The 23,600-nt window shown below is 35.4% G+C and overlaps 1 protein-coding gene across 8 annotated transcripts in view; it reads left to right on the top strand.

Moving 5' to 3' along the window:
- Window positions 1-9,698: 9,698 nt before the first annotated feature.
- The window catches only part of ZNF711 (zinc finger protein 711), a 28,568-nt gene continuing 14,666 nt past the window's right edge, over window positions 9,699-23,600 (top strand). The window contains exons 1-5 of one of the 8 annotated variants that reach the window (XM_043896476.1): window positions 9,737-9,910; window positions 11,604-11,731; window positions 12,575-12,831; window positions 13,204-13,308; window positions 18,969-19,511. In XM_043896476.1, coding sequence (XP_043752411.1) covers window positions 13,230-13,308; window positions 18,969-19,511 — 622 coding nt within the window. In that variant the 5' untranslated portion in view covers window positions 9,737-9,910; window positions 11,604-11,731; window positions 12,575-12,831; window positions 13,204-13,229. The other 7 variants (XM_043896478.1, XM_043896475.1, XM_043896474.1 and 4 more) reach the window with 7 other exon arrangements.

Genomic DNA, 23,600 nt, shown 5'->3' with positions numbered 1-23,600 from the left:
TGGAATATTTTTCTCTCAGATATCCACCTAGTTCACTCCTTCATCTCTTTCAGGTGTTTGCATAAATATTATCAGTAAGGTTTTCCTTGAATATTCTATTTTAAATTGCAAATCATCCCTGAAACTATCATCCTTCTTCCCTGTTTCATCACTGCCTATCACAGTGCCTATCACACTACTCATTTTATTTAATCATTTGTTTACCTTTTGTCCCTCTCCCTCCTCAACAGAATGAAAGCAATATGAAGTCATGGCTTTTTGTCTTTTTATTTTTCTCACTGATGTACTCCCAGTTTCTAGAACAATGTCCGACATATAGTAGGTACTCAATAAATACTTTTCAAATTAATCACCGCATGACTATAGAGTTATCCTGGAGCTATATCATATGAAAAGGGGTGACATACTCATTAAGTAAAACAGGTACCACGCCTAGGGCCCATGATACCTATAATGGTCATGAAAATGTTTTACCTGTATTTTAAAATCAGAAGAAAAGAGAAATAATAATGAATATATGATAATGATTCCAGCCTGAATTATATTAGTCTTTCTAACAACTCAGTCAGAAAATGTAAGTTTTAGTACATTTTTATGGAGGAAGGAAGAAGTGCCTAAGGCTCATGAAAGTCATGATGTTTTCTTGCACTAGGTTTTATAGGCCTGGTTAAGGAGTTGAACCTCATCTTGTAGAAAAAAGGGGAAACATTGAAAGATTTTAACAGGACAGCAGAATGCTTAGATTTGCATCTTAAAAAGATCTCTTTCGTGAACATGAAAAGGATAAACCAAAGGAAGAGGGCAGACCTGTCAGGAAATTATTGCAGTAATCCAAGTGAGAGATGAATGATAGCCTGGAATATGGATGGAGAATACCAAAATTACTTAGAAAACTCAATCAATAGAATCTTTCAATGACTACTCATTATGAATAAAATAAAATATGAACTCATTATAGGGCCCTGAACAATCTAAGATATGCATGCTTCCAATTTCATCTTCCACTGCTCTCCCCCTCACCTACAACGATCCAGCCACATTGGCCTTGTTTCAATTTTTTAGGTGTATAAAGATTTTTCTGGTCTCAGGGCCTTCACATATGTTTGTTCTCTCTGGGATGTTCTTTCCCCAACTCTTCTTCTGACTAAAATTTTCTCAAATTTTAAGTCTCAGCCTAAATATCACTTTCTTGGAGAGGCTTTATTTACCTGAACACTCACTCCTTTTCCTTCCTAGCAGTTTCAACAAATTGTATGTATTTGCTTGTTAGTTTGTTTTGTTTATTATCTGTATCTCTCAAGTAGAATGTAAGCTCCAAAAGATATCAAGCACATAGTAGGCACTCAAAGAATATGAATGAATAAATGAATGAATGAATGATGATGACATTTGGTTTGTTTCCAGTTTGGGGCTATTTTGAATAATGCTGCTATAAATGTTCTTGGATATACTTTTGTTGCTGTTATTGTTGTGCTTAGGTATGCATTTCTGATGGGTATATACATAGGAGAGGAATTGCTAGTTATCAGGGTATTCATATGTTCAGCTTTAGTAGATAGTGACAAAGTATTTTCCAAAGTGGTTGTCACATTATGGAAAACAGTATTTTATTTTTATTTATTTCTTTAATTTATTTATTTTTTATTTTAAGGATAATTGCTATACAGAACTGTGTTGTTTTCTGTCAAACCTCAGCATGAATCAGCCATAGGTACTGATGATCACAAGTTGCCTAAATTTTATCTGGTCTGAAGTGAAATGGATTCCTATATAGGGATTCAAGATATGACAGGAAAATTTCAATGGTGTGCTAGAGCTATATGTACTGACTCACTAAGGCCATCTTCAGTACATTTCTTTCAAAGCTGCATTCAATAAGGTCACATTGGTAGTTTAAAATTACCCATGGTAGGAGTATTTACACCATGGAAATCAGGTAATACTATAAATCAAGGTTTCTATCTTCCCCCAGACCGTTTACTAGAACACTGTTGGTAAAGCATAAAGTTTAAGCAAGTGTATGGCCATTCACAGATATTTAGCTTTGAATAAGTCATTTCTGATTCCCAGAGAACGTAGGGTAAGGGCATATTCAAATTGTTCTATTAGTAAGATGTTAATAAGATTAATAAAAATAGCTAATATTTATTGAGTTCTAACTGTGTATCAAGCATTGGACTGCAATTTATAAGGATTCTCTCTTTCAGTTTTCACATCAATTTCCACAACTCTATGAGGTAAAATACTATTTAAATCTACATTTTACAAATGAGGAATCTGGGGCACAGAGTTTAAAAATTTTGCCCTTAGTCTCTAAAATGGTAAGTGGTCCATATGAGTTAGTCCTCCTTAGGTTTAAATATTAGTTCTTTATAAACATGGAAGCTCCATGAGGGCAGAAGCTGTCTTATACATATCTCTATTGCCAGTGTCTGGAGGTGCCTAGTACAAAATCTTTATTGAATAAATAGGTGAATGAATGTGTAAATAACTGCTTGACTGAATGAATGACTAATACTAAGCTTCTATGCCTTAGGTTGCTAAAGCCTTAACTTAGTAATCCAATAGTTGTCCCTAGTCATTATATTTACTTTTTTTCATCTAATTCTGTCTTGAACCCATTCTAACCAGGCTTTGGTCCTAACCACTCTCACAAAATATGATTGGTCAAGACCACCAATAACTTTCATACTGCTAAATCCAATCATCACTTACTAGCTATTATCATAGTCAAAGTGTCTGTCAAAAGCATTTGATATTAACACAGTTAAGCATTCCATGCATTTTTTGTAATTTTTTAAAAATGATTTTTTAAACAAATTTCAAACAATTTAAACTTTTTTTTTCAAACTTCTGCTTCCAGGTAAGATGGAGTCAACACATTTTTCCATTTACCCCCTACTGTATTAAAATACAAAATATGGACACACTGCACAGAAAGCTGTTTGAGAACTTTGAAAAGTAAACAACAGCAGAAGGACCAGGGAAGAAAATCAGAATTCAAAGTACCAGTGAATCAGTGATTAATTTACTCATTTTTACCCTCTCCCATATTCCCTGGCCTGCAGTTGCTATAACCTGAAACTCAAAAGTGAGACCTGGGGATGCAGAGATAGAGAGCCATGAGAAATCCACCAGTTCTAGCTGGAGAGAGAGAAAGAGAATTCCTAAAGCTCAAAGAGAGTAAGGTAAAACACCATTTGTTTTCTTCTTTCTCTCATTTTCTTCATTCTTCATTGATCTAAGCAAGTCAAGTCTTTGTTAAAACAAAAATGTCAATATTCTATAGGATATAAATAAGACACAGAATATCAATGGAGTATTACTCAAATGTACAGGACATAAATTATTCAGGATATGAAGATCCATGAATATCTCAATTTGCACGGGAAATCAACATGTGCTACTGATAAGATGAAGAAGATGTTGGAATCATCTAGTATTTGAAGGATCTTTAACAAAAATTTTCAAATAAGCAATCATAACACTCCTGAATCAAATATTAAAACAAAGCATCAGCAAACAAATAGAATGGGGCTTCCCTGGTGGCTCAGACTGTAAAGAATCTGCCTTCAATGCAGGAGACCTGAGTTTGATCCTTGGGTCAGGAAGATCTCCTGGAGAAGGGAATGGCTACCCAATCCAGTATCTTTGTCTGGATAATTCCATAGACAGAGGAGACTGGTGGGCTATAGTCCATGGGATTGCAAAGAGTCTAACATGACTGAGCAACTAATACTTTCACTCTCAAAGAAATATAATATACAAAGAAGAACCAAATGGTAATTTTTGAATGGAAAAACTGAACTGAACTGAAAAATATGATAACCAAAACAATTACAAACCCACAAAATTTCAGTTTCTGGATTTAATAGTAGAATAGAGATGACAGAGGAAGGAGTTAGTGAACTTGAAGTTAGACTAATAGAAATTATCCAATTTTAACAAAAAGAAAAAAGATTGAAAAAAAATGAATGAAGCCTTAGGGACCTGTAGGACAGCACAAAGTGTCTCAACTTTATATAATCAAAGTCTCAAAAGGACAACAAAAAATGATGGTGCTGAAAGAGTATTCAAAGAAATAATGACTGAAAATGTTCCAAATGTGACCAGTTATCTGACATAAATATAAAAAAAAAAAGAAGCTGAGTGGACCCCAAACGGGAAAAAACCCCAAAATCCAAGTCTGGTCACATTATAATCAAAGTGTTTAGAGTTAAATACAAAGAACAATTGGAAATCAAATTTAAAAAGACACAACAGTTCCTCCAAAGGACTTAGGTATACATCTAATAGGGTATATATCTAACAAGACATGTACAGAAGCTGAATTCTGAAAAATACAAAATGCTGATGAAATAACCCAAGAAGATGTAAATAAATGAACATACTGAGTTATATGAATTAGCAGAATCGATGCAATAAAGATGTTGGTTTCCCTCAGAGACCTATATATTCACAAAATACCAATCAAAATCCCAGAAGAATTTTTTATAGATATAGACAAGTTAATGTTAAAATAATGGAGGAAAATAAAAAAATAAAAGAAAGGAGACTAGCTAATACCGTGTTGAAAAAGAAAACCAAAGTTGGGAAAATTACACTACCCAATTTTAGGAAATGTTAAAAAAAGCCAAAGTAATCAGATCAGTATGGTATTGGTAAAGCAAAAGATACAGATCTATGGCACCTAATAAATAGGACAAATATAAACCTACATAAATATGGCCATTTGATTTTTACAAATGTGCAAAATCTCTTTGAAGAAAGGATAGACTTTTTAACAAATGTTGTTGGGCTCTTTGGTTGTCAATATGCATAAAAATGAACAACTTACATCTCAAACTTTATCCAAAGACTAACCCAAAATAGATCATAGATATAAATGTAAAGTCCAAAACAATGAAACTTCTGGGAAAAAACATAGGAGAAAATGTTTGTGAGCTGAAACGAGGCAAAGAATTCTTAGAATCCAAACTAAAGCACAATCTATACAAGAAAATATTGATAAATTGGACTTTATCAAATTAAAAAATTTTTGCTCTGCCAAAGACATGGAAAGAAAAAGAAAAGACCAGGTGACAATGGATAGAAAATATCTGCAAATCACATATCTGTTAAAGGACTTGTATCCACAAATATATGTATTTTGAAAAATATGAAACTCAACCACATGAAAAGATGGGTAAAGAACTTGAAAAGACACTTCACCATAGAGATTATGGCAAATGAGCATATGAAAGATATTTAGCAATGTTAGCTATCAGACAAATGCAAATTAACACTGCAATGAGATATCACTACATATCTATTAGACTAGCTGAAATAAAAAACAATGATGGACTTTCCTGGTGGCTCAGTGATAAAGAATCCACCTGCCAATACAGGAGACATGGGTTCGATCCCTGATTATGGAAGATCCCACATGCTGTGGAGTAACTAAGTCCGTGCACCACAGTTAAGCCCGTGTGCCGTAACTATTGAGCCTGTGCTCTAGATAGAGCCCAGGAGCTGCAACTACTGAAGGCTGCATGCTCCAGAGCACATACTCCACAACAAGAGAAGCCACCACAATGAGAAGCCTGCACATGGCAACTAAAGAAAAGCCCACGCGGCAACAAAGACCCAGCACAACCAAAAATAAATAAATAAAAATTATTTTAAAAAAAACAGTGATAATACCAAATGCCAAACAGGATGGGGAGAAACTGATTAGAGGGTTCAGGTGATGACAACCTGAACTAATTTATAGTTTTTCATCCAGTCTTTCATCTAATATTTCACCCACTGATGATTACTGCCTGGATCTGTGACTTCACTAAAGGTTGTCAAATGGTGATTTTCTACATTTATTTCTATGTTTATTCTATATCTGTTATATTTCTTGTGAAAAAGAACTTCCCCTCATCAACCTAGACTTATTTGGTTGTACTGAAATAGTCTGTGTAGGAAAAGCAGAATCAAATACTGAGTTCCTTTCTTTTGTTAACTGTCAGAGTAAGGGGTTGATGTTTTATTTACTTCAAATGGTATCGAATGAGATGTTTTCTTTGATGGGGGTTGGGAGGGAGATCTCTCTATTTCTCTTTCAGTATCCTTAATAAACTCATGAGTTTTTACATATTCTACGTGTTTAAATCACTTAGCAATCATGTAGTTACTATCATTATTTGATGCTCATGTATTTTTGACATGATCCCATTGGTATTTGATGGCTTTCTTGCTCACTGACACAACAGTATAACACAGTTTCATCTTATTTATTTCCTCTCAAATCTGGAGTTAGCTATTACCCTCAAGAAGTCTTGATACTTTTTCTGTAGCATAGTATTTAGAGATTTTGTGCATCATTTTGTATATTTTTATCACGTGTGCTCAGTAGTGTCTGACTCTTTGCAATTTTTATCATAGACTAAAGGAAAATATTTGTAGTCAACGTTGATTTAACCTGGTTTTATTATAATGTTTTTGTTTAGTCGCTAAGCCATGTTTGACTCTTTTGGACTGACTGACCTGATGGACTGTGGCCTGTCAGGCTTCTCTTTCCATGGGATTTCCCAGGCAAGAATACTGGAGTGGGTTATCATTCCCTTCTCCAGGGGATCTTCCTGACCCAGGGATTGAATCTTCGTTTCCTGCATTGCAGGTGGATCCTTTACCACTGAGCCACCAGGGAAGCCCCATTATAATGTTACTTAAACATAAATAATAGTAGAGCTCTGTATAAATAAATTTCTGAAGCTAACAGTGCTGATACAATTATAAAACCAAAATGATAAACAACAAAACTAATAAATTAACAGCATTAATTTAATGTTATGCATTAGATTGTTTTGCTGAAACTAAATTACATTTCATAACATGAATATGACTCTGCAATGGCATATGGAGCATAGTTTATTTTATTGTATGCTATGGGATGACTCACTTCCCCTAGCACTTTATTCTGACTACCAAGAAATTGTATTATGTACCACATAATACAGGACCTGGTATAGGACCTGACCACATAGTTTACAAGGTCTGACTTGTTCATTGTATATCAACCCGAAACAACTAAAGTGATACTGTCTGGCATTGATGTGCTTGTAAATACAAGTGTGAGTGTTGATGATGCATGACAGTGCTCATTTACAGAGTGGTCTTCTAGATGATCCTGAATATGCTTATGTTAATTTATTTTAGATTATTTCCTTGGGAGATGGTCAGGTGCCAGTTAAAGCAAGAAGGCTAAGAGTTTTCATAGAACAAGTTGAGGTTAAAGGGAATATATCTGATGACAAACTGTGACTCCAGAAGCACATGAGAAAGAAGAGACAGCAACGCGTGGTTTCTAAATGTACCATGGCAAAACACTATTAGTTGGTCATGGCTACCAAAGAAAGTAGAGGGAGTGAAGTGAGCAAGTTATAAAACAAAGTAAGCTACAAAGTGTTTATAGTACCTAACAAATATTATTGGTTAATGTGAAAGCAAAAAGCTGAAGCATGAATATAAAAGCAGCACTTATTTAAAATAATAGCACAAACAGCCATCTGTAATATAGCATTTAATTTACCCTTCAAATAAATATTGACCAAAAAGCTAAAAGACGTAGCTTGGATGGTCTTCCACATTGTTGCCCAGCTGGCAGTCCTACAGGTTTCCTTCTCTCCTTGCTTGAATGGCATCCTTGACTTCTAGTGGGAACTTTACAGCAATGTTTAAGCAGGGGAGCGAGATATCAGTTTTGTTTGTTTTGTTATGCAAGTGATCTCTGTGGTGATGTAGATTCTACATAGTAAAAGATATGACTTTTAGCCAAGACTTGTAGCCGATCTCTGAAATGAGTTAGGAGGCTATTGCAGAGTTCTATTTGTTGAGGGTCTCAACTGAAGTGAAAAATGGAGTTGGGAGGCTTGATCTCAAGCATTTTTTTTTTATTTGGTTATTCCTGATTTCAGGATTTGATGAGCAAATGGAAAAGATGAACAAGTTAAGAAGGTGTTACAGTAATCCAGGTAAGAAGGGATGTGAACCTGAACAAGGTAACGAGATTAGGAATGGAAAAAAAAAAAAAAAAACAGGATGAACTACACAGATATTAAGGAAGTAGAAGTCGCAGGACATTTTGATGGAAGAGATACTTGGAGAAAGAAGAAGGTGCAAGAATGATCTTCAGGTTTTAAAAATTATCTACTACAAGTTACTGTTCACAAAGGTTGATGTAAAAACCCCCACATCTTTCTCAGATTCTTCCATGTCTTATTAGAATTGTCACTGGGAGAAGACCTTTCAAATAGTATTTACCGGGGAACCCAATATAGAAACACGTCACCTACAGGAATATACTCATAAAAAAAGAAAAAACCAAACTTTCTTTATCTAGGAGGGAAAATAAAAGTAAACAAGTAACACCTATGGGGTCAGCAAACTACCGTGCACAGGGCAAATCTGGATGGCTGCCTGTATTTTTAGTGGATTTAGATTAAGAATGTTTTTTACATTTTTAAATAGTTTTTAAAAATTCAAAGAATAATAATTTTTCAAGACACTTTAAAATGACCAAATTCAAATGTCAGTGCCCATAAATAAAGTTCAATGGGAACACAGCCATGCTCATTTGTGTACATACTGTCTATGGCTGCTTTGGGGCTACAGTTGCAGACTTGAATAGTTGACAGAGACCTTATAATCCTCAAAGTCTAAAATACTTATTACTTGGCTCTGCAAGTATACAGTTTGTAGACTCCCCGTCTTCTATAGCCCAGATACTATGCCAGGGCTTTCATACTGTGTCTCCTTTACGTTTCTCAAAACTTGTGTTTGTATATTAGGTTATAGAAACCTGGAGAAATTATCTAGCTGACTGAGAAAAAGAACATGCTTTGTTTGTAAAAATATTCAAATTATTTAGGCAAATGTATTGCTACCTTTCTCTCTTTTTAAAGGATCGTATCCTTTCCCGCCTTAAACACTGTTACTCACTCCAAATGCTCAAGGCACCAAAGCTAAATTTTCAGAACATAAGGCCCTTTGCAAATGCAGTCTTTTAGTCACATCGCATCACTCTTTTACCCACCCGTTACCACTTAATTTCTCACTGTTCTCCCATTTTGTTCAGACAAAAGCTGAAAGTGACACAATCAAGAGATATTTGGTATTCACTTCCTTTTGGTCCCTTGTCTACCCTTCCTTTCTATGCTTTTCTTCCCTTTACTTTCTAGATCGAACCACTAGGAAATATAAAAAAGAATGAAGGAGGGAAACTGCAAAATACATAAGGGTTTCATTTCGGGGAAGCATACCTCTTATCACTCAGGTCAGCCTAACTGGTCAAATCCTCGAGTGTAGGACTGTGTGTTTGTTTTTTAAACGTTATTCAACATCTACGCGAGGTTCAGTGGATGGCCATTCGGATATTGATTTCCCCACCTCCCCCTCTTCCTCTCCTTTAGAAACCCTGGAAAACAGAACATCTCCCCGCGGAAACACCTCAGGGTCGCGCCAAGATCCAGGCTTGCGCACTGAGACTCGCCCGGCGCCGCAGCCTCGACTCGCTAGTCCGCGGGGTCTCCGGGCAGAAACCCAGCGCGGGCTTCTCGATCGACCGCGCGCGCGTGCGCGCTCCCCCCGCGGCCCCCTACCCTGCAGCAAGGGGAGCGTGACGTAATGCAACCTCAGCAAGTCAGGCGCGGTATAAAAGAGGGCTAGGCGGCGCGCCTCCCAGACGCAGAGTAGCTTGTGATTGGCTCGAGCTGCGGAACCTCGGAAACCCGAATGTGAGGAGCTCGCTGATCCACAGCTGCCGCCCCCCGCAGAAATCCGGAGCGCGGTCAGAATCCTAGTGGCGGCGGCGGCGGCGGCAGGTAAGGAGACTCCTAAGGAGAGAGTACAGGGACTTGGATCCGCTGCTCTCAGTGTCGCTCGGGTGAGTAGAGGAGAGGCTCACACCCAGCGCGTAGTGTAGGGCGACGGGAACAATGGAAGTGGCGTCTAGTCCCTAAGCGTTCCCTCCCCTCGGGCAGACAGTGTTTCTCCTCAGCAGCGGGTGGCTGGGGGAATTGAGAGAATTAGTTCTCCTTCGGCTGCCCTGTTTTTCCCCGAGGCCACAGCTCCCGGGAGCGAGAGCCGTCGTGGAGGCCGTCGGTGCTTTAGGGTGACGGGAAAATGGCGGAAAACAAAACGGTGAAGAATGCGGCGGCCCCCTGGCATTTTCTCTCGGCGACACTACCCCCCCCCCATTCCTCTCAGCTGCACTTCCCCCATCTCGCTCCCGCCCCCGTCCCCGCCAGCCGCGGTTGGTAACCTTGGAAAGCGCGAGGGATGACGGCGTTTGTGAGAGGGTGGCACCGAATCGGGCATTTTAGGGGCTAGGGAGCCTTCAGAGCCTGCGGTGGGGGTGGGGGCCGTGTGCGGCAACTGTCGCCTTCGCTAAAACACCACCATTTTGGTTCCCTGCCGCCGTCTCCCGTGTAGCGGGGCAGAGGGAGCAAGATGGTGAGGGGTTGGGCAGCACGGCGTGGGTAGTATCGGTGGCGACTGCTGCACCAAGTGAGGGAGGAGGGGAAAGGGTATTCTTGTCTCTTCGCTTTCTGCTTTTCCACTGCGAAGGTTCTCATTTGGTTGAAATTATCCAGGGAGACGGGTAATGTATGGGAGGGCACGTGTGTGCGTTCTGCTCAGAATGATTGAAACTTGGCGTGATCGTGGGAAAGGGAGACTTCTGCGGGAAGAGGGTTGCGTCCAAAGCTGCAATACAGCTACTTGCCAGGGCTCCTTTGTCTCCTATCTCTGCTTATACTACTTTCACATTCTCTTGTTCTACCGCCTTAGGATTTTTCTCCTGCCCCTCACCCTATTTACATCATCGGGAAGCTAGGCCCTGAGTAATCTGTTTAGAGGAGACGAGTGAGAGTAAAATGTGTGTGTGTGTTGGGGGGGGGGGGGTGTTGCTTGTTTGTTTTTTGTCTTGCTTTGATTTTTGTTTTGTGATTTCTGCTCCACATACACTGAGGGAAAGATGTTTTCTTGAAGAGTACTTGATGTGGTTATCTCCACTCAATAAGGATGTGAAATATACTCTTCAGCATACTGAGAAGCCTAGCTATATTGGCTACTGAATCCTTAACACACTGCTGTTCTCATACCCCATTCGTTATTGATCTTATTGAAACTTTCTATATGGGGAAAAAAGGTGCTCCAGTTTATTTGATATTCTTACAGTGTGATAATTCCTGTAAGAGTTGCACTATGTGTTAAAATCTTTACACTTCATTGAGCACTAGTGCAGATTTTTTTTCTATGGATTTGGCAAGAATAAAGCTTGCCCTTGGTTGGTTCTCTTTTACTTTCCAAAATAAAATGTTGCTAGCGATTTTTAAAATATGCTTTAGGAAAGATTTTGGTTTAATCAGATGGTCGGATTCTAAGTGAAGTAACGTTGTAGGTAGGTATTTCTGTTGGAATCCTTTTGGTTGCTTTTTAGGTTAACAGTTTTGAGCATATGAACCCTTCCCAATCTCACCCTGTACATTAAAGTGTAAAGAAAATTCTTAAGTTGTGTCAGAGATTTGGTTCAAAATGTTTTAAGATATCTAATTGTGAATGTATTTTTGCAATAGGTAAAAAGAACGTTCTTCCAAAGAAAATAACGTAGTTCAGAAGGAAAAATAACAAAAACAAAGTGCTGCAGATTTTATTTTACAATATGTAAGAAAATCTACAGTTTCTTCAGGATACTCATATTAAGGTGATTAACAAATTACTTCATGTTTTGTTTAATAATTAGGCAAAATTAACTGTTTAAAACATTTTAAAGGCATTTGTAATTGTTCTCTTGGTCATGTGATAAAGCAGTTATTCTGATTAAATTTAAAATAGTACACTGTTCTAAATGTTGGAAATAAGTCATTATGGCATTTTAATTTATCTCTCCGAAGACCCAGGTAGTTGTGAACTCTCTTGACTTCATTTTGAAGGCAGAAAACAATGTGGTGTTTAAAAAAGATAACAAAAATACAGCTCAGAGTGTGCTCACATATAAAGTAATTTTGTTTGAATCATTGTGATATACAGAGATGTCACCTACTGCTGTAGGATTTTGAGATATATGACTCAAGTGTTGATAAAGATTACTCTGTGAGACTTTCCTGCCTTCAGTATACCTATAGAACTTTGAGGCAAGGAAAAAAAATCTTAGTGATCTCCTGTACTTAAGAATAGATTAAGCCAAATTTATTAAACATTTCTAACTAAAAATAAGGAAATGTTCTATAAAATTGACAGATTTTTTTGGTCGATTTGCTTAGAAGCTTGTATCTGAGAGTAAAGTATACATGTAGTTTTAAGAAATAGCATTAAGTTACAGAATCTAATTTTAGGTTCCATACTATCTGGTGATCTTAAATATAGTATAAGTCATTTGAAATGAAATAGGTTGAGCCCTTGCTTTCAAAACTAGCATGAGGCTAGCATGGCTTTATTAATTATTAATGAAAAAACTTACAAGTTACAGTTACAAGTAAAAGCTATTCTGAAAGAACCAATTTGCTAAATGTTTGTATGTGATTGATCTTATCTCTGCTACATTTAGGAAGCAGTCATGTTTCATGAGTCCTCAAAACTGTGAGCCAAGAGATTGTAGTAGAGTAAGGCAAGAAGTCCTTACTGGCTCAAAGAACTCCAGGGAAACTGGGATAGAACATTTTTCATTATAAGTAGAACCCCGGGAGCCAGAGGTGAAACACAAGTTTATCTGCAGAGCTACGCTGCAGGGCTGAGCTGGGTCTGGAAGAAATGGATGAGAGCCACTGGATGAAATGCACTAATACTAGACACCTGAGTCCTCTAGTAATGTATAAATACCCCAACTATTGTCTGTTGTCATCTTGTTCTTTTTTCTTCCTATTTAATAACCTATATTTTAACTGGAACATCAATACTACAGTTTTGTTCTTTTGCTTGCGTCTATCACTTCCCTGTGGCTCATCCCCTTTGTGCTTCTTCTCCATTATCTTTGGTTTACTTCCACTGACCCTTCTTTTATTTATGGTTGTCACATAAAGCATAAAACAAGGTTTCTTTTGTTTGTTTGCTTTGTTTTCCTTTGTAATGAGATTTGCACACCTGGTTGAGAGGCACATTTTCAATTGCATTTTTCTCAAAACAATTGACTTTGACCTAAATGCATTTAAACTATTTTAAAAAACACTTCTTTTACAGAGATTTGTGAATGAACTTTACTAAGTATGGATCCAGGTGGTGGAAGTCTTGGATTGCACACATCAGACTCTAGAATGGCCCATACCATGATTATGCAGGATTTTGGTAAAGCATTTTCTTTGTTGTATTTTTTCTTTGTAACTAAACATCAAAACTCTATTGGGGAAGGGGAGAATTACAATGAAAAATTGTTCCTTTGCCAAGAAAATACATTTGTAGGGCTTATTTAAGTAAATCTATGTGTCAATAATCTAGTTAAAATCATTCTTATAATTTTGTGGGTAGATTGAAGTAAGGAAACTTGGAATATAGTGGTAATATGTCATTGGACATGAAAAACAATTTACATAAATATTTACAGCAGTTTTCATGTTAGAAAATGTTAAAATATAAAATACATTTTAAGTTGCATTGTTAAAGCTGGAAATGGAAGTACTTTTGTCATTTCAAAGAAGTTAGATGCTTATATAGTGATAGAGGAATATCTTGCACTAGGTGATTAGTTATATTCTGATCCATATACTTAGAAAGTTCTCACTAATAGCATTACCTTTTTATTTTCTTGAAAAAAAAATTCCCTATTTTTGTGATCAGATTTTTCAGTAGCCTCTTAACAACAGTCATTTTGACAATGATAAGACTCCCTTAACAGCAAATAATCTGAATTTGGGCAAAGTCAGTCTGAATGATAGAAGAGAGAGGTATCTGAAGTATAAGTGGCAGTGATAGGGTGGTAAGAATTACAGAAAAGATCAGAGAGTAGAAGAGACAAATGGTAAATTGGGAGAAAAAGTAAACAGAAACATGAGATATTGTGGAACGTGAAAGATACAATTAGAAATGGGAGACTACAAAGAGTGATACTTTGCTCAATTAAGAAAAGGCTACACTATTTTTAGATAATATGGTTGAATATGTTATTTTGTCTCATGTTGTAAAGCCCACTGTAATGAGACTCAGAACTAGATTCTAGTCTTGGCAGTCCTATTAATTGCCTATGTAAACTTAGGCAAATTACTTAATTCACTTTTATGAGTGGGTTGGACTAGATAACATTTAATGTCCTCTCCAGATTTAATGTGGTGGGAGTTGTTGTTAATTGATGACACAAAAAGGAATCATGGATTTACTCTGCTTAAAGAGTCAGAAGTGAGTTGTTTGATTATAGATGACCTAGAAGTGATTTTAGGTGGAAAAAGTATGGGAATAAACTCTAAAAGAAGGCAAAAGGCTGAAGTGTAAGAGATTTTAAAAAGAATTTTGTGAATTCCTTGCAAGAGATAAGTTTTTTGAATTATGGAACACTTGAAATTCAGTATAAGTTTATAATAATGTTCACTATAATAAGCTTAACGTTTTACCTTTTAAAAATAAGATTTTTTTAAACTTTCTGTTTTGGGTTATAGCCGATTAACAGTGTTGTGATAGTTTCAGGTGAACAGCAAAGAGAATCAGCCATACATATACATGTTTCCATTCTCCCCCAAACTCCCCTCCCATCCAGGCTGCCAGATGAGCATAGTTCCATGTGCTTTACAGTAGGTCCTTGTTGGTTATCCATTTTAAATGCAGCAGTGTTTATATGTCCATTCCAAACTCCCCAACTATGCCTTGCCCCCATCATTCTCCCCCAGCAGCCATAAGTTCATTCTCTTAAGTGTGTAAGTCTCTGTGAGTGAAGTCAGAGAAGGAAAAATATTATATGACATCTTTCATATCTGGAATCTGAAAATAAATGATGCAAAATAAGATTTTTTATGGAAGAAATGCAGTATTTTGTCCATCTTATACAAAATATTACTTACCCTGTGGCATCTGATAAAGTGCCAGAAACCCCTCCTCTCCCCACTCCTGAAGAAGTTGCCCATTAGCAAGCAAAGTTTGATACCTTTCAAAGATTGAAAAAATGTCTGGTGCTGGTGAATTTTTACTTGGTGTTCCTCTTACCTTTCTTTCCATTGTTCCTCCTCGCTGTCTTGAGGCTTAATTAAGCCCTTATATATAATACTAAGGTTTACAGATTCTAAAATTTGATTAGAAATTAGATACATTCTCTTTAAATTTTTGCTAGCTTAAAAACTTAGATATCTACAAACCTAGAAATTAATGATATTTGTGAAACATGAGTGTAGCATACATAGATAGAGCTAGCTAAGTAAACACACTATGTGGTATAGGATCTCTAAATTCTCTACGTTTTTGGTTGGTATGAAATGGCTACTATATTAAGAGTCTGAACTATTTAATTCAGAAATTTATCAGAACAGTTTCTTTTCAAGGATACTTTAAATTTTACAATAGTATGCTTTATGTGATAACTTGTGCATGTCTCAGTATAATAGTTGTCCTTGGAATCTGTGCTGTTGAATCTAATTGTTTAAGATTTTATTGCTAAAAAAAGTCCATACTGCTTTGGGCCTGCGTGTGCATGTGTATTCAGTTGCTAAGTTGTGTCCAACTTTGTGACCTAGTGGACTGTAGCCCATCAGGCTCCTCTGTCCATGGGACTTACCAGGCAAAAATACCGGAGTAGGTTGCCATTTCCTTCTTGAGGTAATCTTCCCGACCAAGGGATCAAATGTGGATTCATTATCACTGAGCCACCTGGGATGCCCATATTGCTTTGAGACTTAGTAGCAAAATAGCAGTATATGGTGGCCCAAAACAAACCCCCCAAATACCAAATATTATGCTTTCTGGTGAAATTCAGCTTTTCACATTTAATTTAAGCAACTTTAGTAAGAAGGGAAATGCTTGGAATAATGACTTGTTTCTTACTCTTATCTGGTCATCAATTGATTTCACACTTTTAAAAGAATTTTTTTCATATTTGTTTATAGTTTGCTACCTAGCAAGATAAATTTTTAATGCCTTTTAATGCTGCTTACTAAATGCCTTAAATTTTAAATAAGTCACTCTATGGTAGGTCTTTTTATTCTTTCTCTTTCAATCTATTCCTTTAGTAGTGATTCACTTGATTAGCCCTATAAATTTCTCAAAAATCAGTCTCTAGAGTAAGTAAATTCTGTTCTCCTCATTTAGGCAAGTTAAAAAAAGCCAGGCTAGAGTAAAAAAAAATGCATTCAGTTCCCAGCTTGAACCTTGAGCAAGCTTATTTAATCTCTCTAAACTGTCGTTTGTTCGTGTTTAAAGTGGAGATAATAACAGTCCCCTTATTTCACAGTTCTGAGGCTTAAATGAGATATTATATGTAAAATACTAGGTTGCTTGGTGCATAGTATTCAATAATAAATATAGCTAGTGTGTAGCTAAAATAACTTTGTCTAGAAATTCAGTGGAATCTTAATAAATGAGTTGAGGAAAGAGCAGAATTTAATGAAAAGCATTTTGGATCATGGTCTGAGTTTCTGCCAGTACCCTGTGGGAACTCATCAATTCTTGGTCTAAGATTCTTAAATTATTTAGTTCAGGGTAAACAAGCATGTTTGGATTTTTTTGGTTTAGATCTGATTTATTTTGACCTGTATGTTCCTGCTAGAGTGAAAACTAGGTAAACTGAAAAGCACTTATTCCATCTTATTAGAATCCTCCCAAACAGGTTAATCTGAACTCAAGCCAGCACTAGCATTATTCTGTCCTTCCATCCTTCTTTAGTGTCTACCTTTAGAAAACAAACTATCTTCTAGCTGTGTTCTTAAATAAATGAAATTTCCCACACTTTAAGTCTAATTTATGAAAAAAATTTATATAGTTTTAGTTATTATTCATATACATAGAATTTCAATACTGTGAATTTTATAGGCTTAGAATTTAGTTTTTCCTTGCTAAAAACTGCATTTTCAGTCTGGTTGAATACTAAATTTGAACCCTCACCATCTCCCTGTCTACAAAAATGACCAGTGGAGTAAAAAGTGAATAGAAAGTTCTTATTCTATACACACTCCCTTTGTCTACTGATTTTCAAGGTTGAGGCTGTGTCCTTTTGGGTAATATGGTGGTTTTGGTGAGAATTTGAGAATAGTGAGAAAGCTTCAGAAGGGTTGAAAGGTAACTTTCCCTTCTCACCTTATTTTTTAATGTGTTCACTGGTCTCCATCCTAATTTACCAGCAAACTTCCATAATGAATTGGTTAATAATAGTGAACCATGTAACAAATTGCACTCTTTTGGATTATTACTGTATAGAAAGTGATCATTATGTAGAAAAGGCTTTATACTGGATTCATGTAGGTAATTTTCTTTTAACTTGGTCCATAAACTCTATTAATTTGTTTACTGCATCACTTCAGAGAGGCAGAATGTAACAGAATTACTCGTGAAGGAATTTTACACTCTTATAATTATATTTACAAGAGGGTAGGAGTTGGCGTTTACCATGCTGCTCAAGATAAATGTTATTTACAGCTTTATTCCTACAATTTTACTAATTTAGAATTTAATACAATTCAGAGTCTATATGTGTGTTTTTTTAAATAAACCAAATCTTTATCTAAAATGAGTTGTTTTCTTCTCCCCAAATCAGATGTGAAAAGATGCTTCCCATTTTTGAATATAATAATTCTTATAAAATTAAAGAAGTTCAGAGACTTTCATGTTTATAATACATATTGTCTAATGTATTAAGCTGTCATTTTATTAACTCAATTTAACATATTAGCACCCTTTTGTGTTTTTGTGTCCTTTTTATTTTAACTTTAACTTTTTGAAATGCTAGATTCACAGGAAGTAGAAAAAATAGTGTATAGGGTCCCATAAACCCTTTACTTATGCTTCTGCAATGGTGACATCTTAGTACAATATTAAAAACAGGAAATTAACATTGGTGCATTACTGTTATCTAGACTACAGACCTCATTCAGTTTTTACCATTTGTGTGTATGTGAGTGTATATAGGTCTGTGCAGTTTTGTTCCATATATAGATATGGACACCACCACAGTGAAGATACACAGTGAGCATGTATTTATGGTGCTCATCACTGTGTATGTGCTGTGCCAAAATATTCATATACACCCCCATCCTTGGCAACTGCTATCTGCTCTCCATCTCTATGCTTTTAGAATTTTGAGAATGTTATATAAATGATTCCATTTATACATTATGCAGTATATTGTATGTTGTAATTGAATTTTTTCACTCAGCACAATTTTCTGGCAATTGATTCAGGTTGTTAATGTATCAATAGCTCATCCCTTTTTTATTGCTAAGTAGTATTCCATAGTGAGGATGTGCCAAAGATGGCTTAACCAATCATTTGCATGCTGTAAACATTTGAGTTTTATTTTTCTTTTGCTACTAGAAATAATTACTATGCATTGTTATGGATAGTCATGTAAATTTGTTGTGTAAACATATTTTCGTAACTATCGGAGAAATGCTGCAGAGTGCAATTGTTAGGTTGTATTGGTAAGTACATGTTTTTTGTAAGAAACTGCCAAATGATTTTCGAGTGGCTGCTACCATTGCATATGAGAGATTCAGTTTCTCTGCATCCTCACTGACCTGTGGTGGTATTTATTTCTTTTTTTTAAGCTGTTCATTATCTCACTGTGGCTTTTTTGTTTTACTTCAAAATAAAGTATATTATTTTTAAGGTTTTAACTTAGATTTTACTAACATTGTTCTCTTTCACTTCCCCCTCGGTTCCTGGTTGGTGGGGGTTTTTATTGCAGTTTAATTGTCAGTGGTTCTTTAAAATCCTAATTTTCCCAGGACTATTTCTAATTTTAAAACTATTTTATGTCATCTGATATATAAATACTTTTAATTAATAAGATTACTTTCTTTGGATAATTTGTATTGTAGTTGCTGGAATGACTGGTACTGCGCATATCGATGGAGACCATATTGTTGTTTCAGTTCCTGAGGCTGTATTAGTTTCTGATGTTGTCACAGATGGTGGGATAACTCTTGATCATGGCCTTGCAGCTGAAGTTGTTCATGGGCCTGATATCATTACCGAGACTGATGTAGTAACAGAAGGTGTAATTGTTCCTGAAGCTGTACTTGAGGCTGATGTTGCTATTGAAGAAGATTTAGAGGAAGATGATGGTGATCACATCTTGACGTCTGAGCTAATTACAGAAACCGTTAGAGTACCTGAGCAGGTTTTTGTGGCTGATCTTGTTACTGGTCCTGATGGACACTTGGAACATGTGGTCCAAGATTGTGTTTCAGGAGTTGACTCTCCCACAATGGTGTCAGAGGAGGTTCTTGTAACTAATTCAGATACAGAAACTGTGATTCAAGCAGCTGGTGGTGTTCCTGGTTCTACAGTTACTATTAAAACTGAAGATGATGATGATGATGATGTCAAGAGCACTTCTGAAGACTACTTAATGATATCTTGTAAGTGACATTTAAGTTCCATAATTACTTGGTAGAAGTTGATTAATGTTTAACATGGACAGGTTTTCTGGGATGGGGGATCTGTTCAATAAAGGTCATGTGGGTAATCTTTTTGAAAAGTAATTTTTTTCAAAGCTGTGTTGTTGAGATAGCTTTTTGAATTTGCTTATGTTTTTAATTTACTCTGAAAATTCATACCTACAATGGAGTAAACTAATGCAATTTATTAATATCTTAGAATAAAAATATGAATTTGGAAGGTTCAAAAAGAACATTAAATGACACAAAATTTTAATGGCAAATATATGTATTCCAAAATGGGTAATTGTATGCAACCACCACTTTCTCTTTAATTTGACAGATAGTGGAGTTGTCATTTCAGTTTTGCTTAGGAATTTAAGCATAACGTGTTAAGAAATGTGATTAGTTTTTCTAATTAAATAGTTGAAAAGTAAATAATCAACTCAGATTGTATTCTACAATTCTGCCTGTGTTTATTTTCTGTTGTCTGTTCAAGTGTGTGTATAGTCTATGCAAAAATACTTAAATTTATATCAGGCTGACTTTATGATGTTCTTAAGACATGTTATCTGAATGAAGAAGATAGAAGTATCTTGTTCTCATTTCAAGTGGTAGGTTTGCCTGAATAGCAGCAATAATAAAAATCTTATGATAAGTTATTGGTGGAGCTTGAGGAAGAAGTGGATCTATTCCTTATAAAATTTGAAGTCATCATGCTAGAAGAAGTAAAGATTCACTTTTCAAGGGAGGATTTTTGTTCTTTTCTTTTTTAAAATAAAAAATGGTTGATTGAGAAGTGAATTAACAGGTAGAATATGTGTATGTGTATATAAAGTGATTGTTATGTATGTGTATCAGTGAATTTAAAACTAAAAACAAATTGTATTTAATTTGTAAATAATGATTCTGAAGTCTGATGTGTTAGCTTTTTTCCTCTATAAGCACTTCAAAGTGAATATTTACATTGTTTCGAAGTGAATAATTTAAGCCACTAAAAGACTGTGCAAATGTTATTATTCTTTTTAAATTGATGTGGATTACTAAAGCAGCTCCATATTTACATCTTAATCTGACATTTTTTTAAAAAAAAGCAAAACTGTGATTATGGTTTTCTAAAATGGTATGGCAAAAGTCAAAGGTCTTTCTGGACCAAAACAAATTCAGTATGCCTTTAAAAGGATACTTGTCAAATTAAACTCTCTGGTATTAAAGTGGTCTAAAATTTAGACATTATATGTATTGTGAATAGTCATATCTCAACATATCTTCTGTGATTTGATTCTGTAAAAGTTTTTTTTAAGTTTCTAGAATATTTTAATTTAAAATGTTTATCTTGATGTTACCATATGTGTCAAGTGCAAAAGACTTCTGTCCTTCTAGTCTAATAGAATTAGACTGAAAACTATAAAGAACATTGTGTTATTCAAATAATACTGGAACTGCTGTGGGGTCATTTTAGGGGAATTCAGACTGGGGATTAATTACCTCCTTAATCATTAGTAAAGAAACTGTAACAATTTTTAAATAAATACCTTTTTTTAAACTTAAATAATTTTTTATTGTAGGATATAGGGTATACAAATATGAAATATTTTATATCATTTATTTTCTCACCACCCAGATCCTTGACTTTTTGTAATGGTAGAATATTCAAATTGGGACTAATTACTCTATCTTACCATTTTCATTTATTTTATTTTACTCTAGTTTGATTTAGTTTTTCCTTTTTTTTCTTCATCTCTTAATCTTTAATTCATGTTTTTACCTCTGGTTTTTGTTGACCATTAAATCTTCAGAAGTTCAAGAATAAATTGCCTTGAGAGGCCTCAATGTTAATTTTAAAAGTTCTCTGGTTTTTTCCCAAGATATCTTCAACTACTCTAAGAGATAAAATTGAGAACTTAAAACAGACTTTTATCTTGTTCCTGAATCCCTATAAGGAAATCTCAGCAGCTGGGTTTTATTGGTAGGGAGTTTGTCTTCTCTCAGTCTCTGAGGTATATCTTAAGTTTTTTCCACTTTCAGTCCAAATGTCACAATTTCTTTATCTTAACAGATAGTTAGGCTTTTCCACTTGTGCTAAGTAACTTGGAAATTAATATAGGATAACTATCTGTCTAAAGTTGTCCCAGGTGTTCTTTTATTTAAAAATACCTAACACCCATAAGACACTTGTGGGTGATGATTTCCTTTATGAAAAACTTCATTGGAGAAAGGAGAGTCCTTTAAATAATTAACCAATATAGCGCATTCAAAGTTGTTTTTTTACCTATAAAATCAGTTGTTATTTCTTTCAGGAAAATATTCTTGTGTAAAGAAAAATATATTGGTAGGGTCATTATGGGAGATATCATGAAACCTCACCAATTTCAGGGATAAACGGGAAAAGTTAACCACCTTTGTATTTTTTAATATAACAACTTTATTGAGATAGTCACATGCCATACAATTCACTCATTTAAGGTGTTCAATTCAGTGATTTTTCATATATTCACAGAATTGTATCACCATAATTAATTTTAGAATTTTTTCTTACCCCAAAAAGACATCCTCATGCCCTTGAGCAGTCACTCTGTTAGTCCACTAACCCGTCAGGCAAAATCCAGTTTCTGTCTCTATAGATTTGCTGTTTTCAACATTTTATGTAAATATAATGGTATAATATATGGCCTTTTGTGTGTGACTTCTTTTACTTAGTATAATGCTTTCAAGGATCATCTATGTTGTAGCATGTGTCAGTCCTTCATTCCTATATATTGATGAATATATCCATATATTTCATTATATGGATATAAATTTTATCAGTTCATTGGTTAATAGACATTTGAGTTGTTTCCACTTTTGTGCTTTTGTGAATAATGCTGCCCTGAACATTCATGTACAAGATTTTGTGCTCATAGATTTTAGATCTCTTGGATATATACACCTAGGAGTAGAACACCTTTGTAATTTAAATATTATTCATTTTTGTTTGTTTCATCATTATGTAATAGGGATCCATTATACATTGCCTTATCCCATCCCTGTGGCACATCAGTATATAGTTGACCCTTGAACAACACAGGTTTGAACTGTGTGGGTCCACTAATACAAGGATTCTTTTCAATAAATATATACTATAGTATTACATAATTTGAGGTTGATTGAGTCTGCAAATGCAGAACTACAGATATGGAGGGCCAACTCTAAAGGTATACATAAATTTCGACTGTGTATAGAGTCAGTGCCCCTAAGCCCTGCATTGTTCAAGAGTCAGCTGTACTCTGTACTGATAACATCATATTCACCATATTAATTTTTTGATAGATGTAACAAAAAAGGGGTGCAGTAAAAAGCCTACTTGGTTTTTTAAAGGAATATTATATCGTACATTTTACTAAAATGAAATTTTAATCAAATTGTACCAATGGGCTATAGAAGAATGTTGAATGATACCACACTTTGTGGGGCTGGCAAATAATGCACCTTACTATTTTAATGTTATATTTAGCACCAGTAGAATTCTGTGTTGTATATGATATTACCTACTTATTACTAGCTGGGATGACATGTAGATTGAGAAATAACACTGTGGAACTTGAATGTTGTAAGCCTTATAACAAACAAAAAAGTTAAGGTTGAATTTTAGGTATTTTGAGTATCATCTGCATTAAGAAAAGACTTAGAATCTATCTCTAAAGCCTGTTGATTACCTGTTTTTTCTTTTAAGTAATTTATTTATTATTTTACTTTACAATATTGTGTTGGTTTTGCCATACATTGACTTGAATCTTCCATGGGTGTACATGTGTTCCCCATCCTGATCCCCTCTCCCACCTCCCCCCCCCGCCCAATTCCCATCCCTCTGGGTCATCCCAGTGCACCAGCCCTGAGCACCCTGTCTCATGCATCGAACCTGGACTGGCGATTTGTTTCACATATGATAATTTACATGTTTCAGTGCCATTCTCCCATATCATCCCGCCCTCGCCCTCTCCCACAGAGTCCAAAAGACTGTTAAATACATCTGTGTCTCTTTTGCTGTCTTGCATGCAGGGTTATCGTTACCATCTTTCTAAATTCCATATC

This window comes from Cervus elaphus, chromosome X (assembly GCF_910594005.1).
Source record: "Cervus elaphus chromosome X, mCerEla1.1, whole genome shotgun sequence".
NCBI classification, from domain to species: Eukaryota; Metazoa; Chordata; class Mammalia; order Artiodactyla; family Cervidae; genus Cervus; species Cervus elaphus.
The sequence above is the reverse complement of the archived record's forward strand: the minus strand, read 5'-3'. Positions and strand labels throughout refer to the sequence as shown.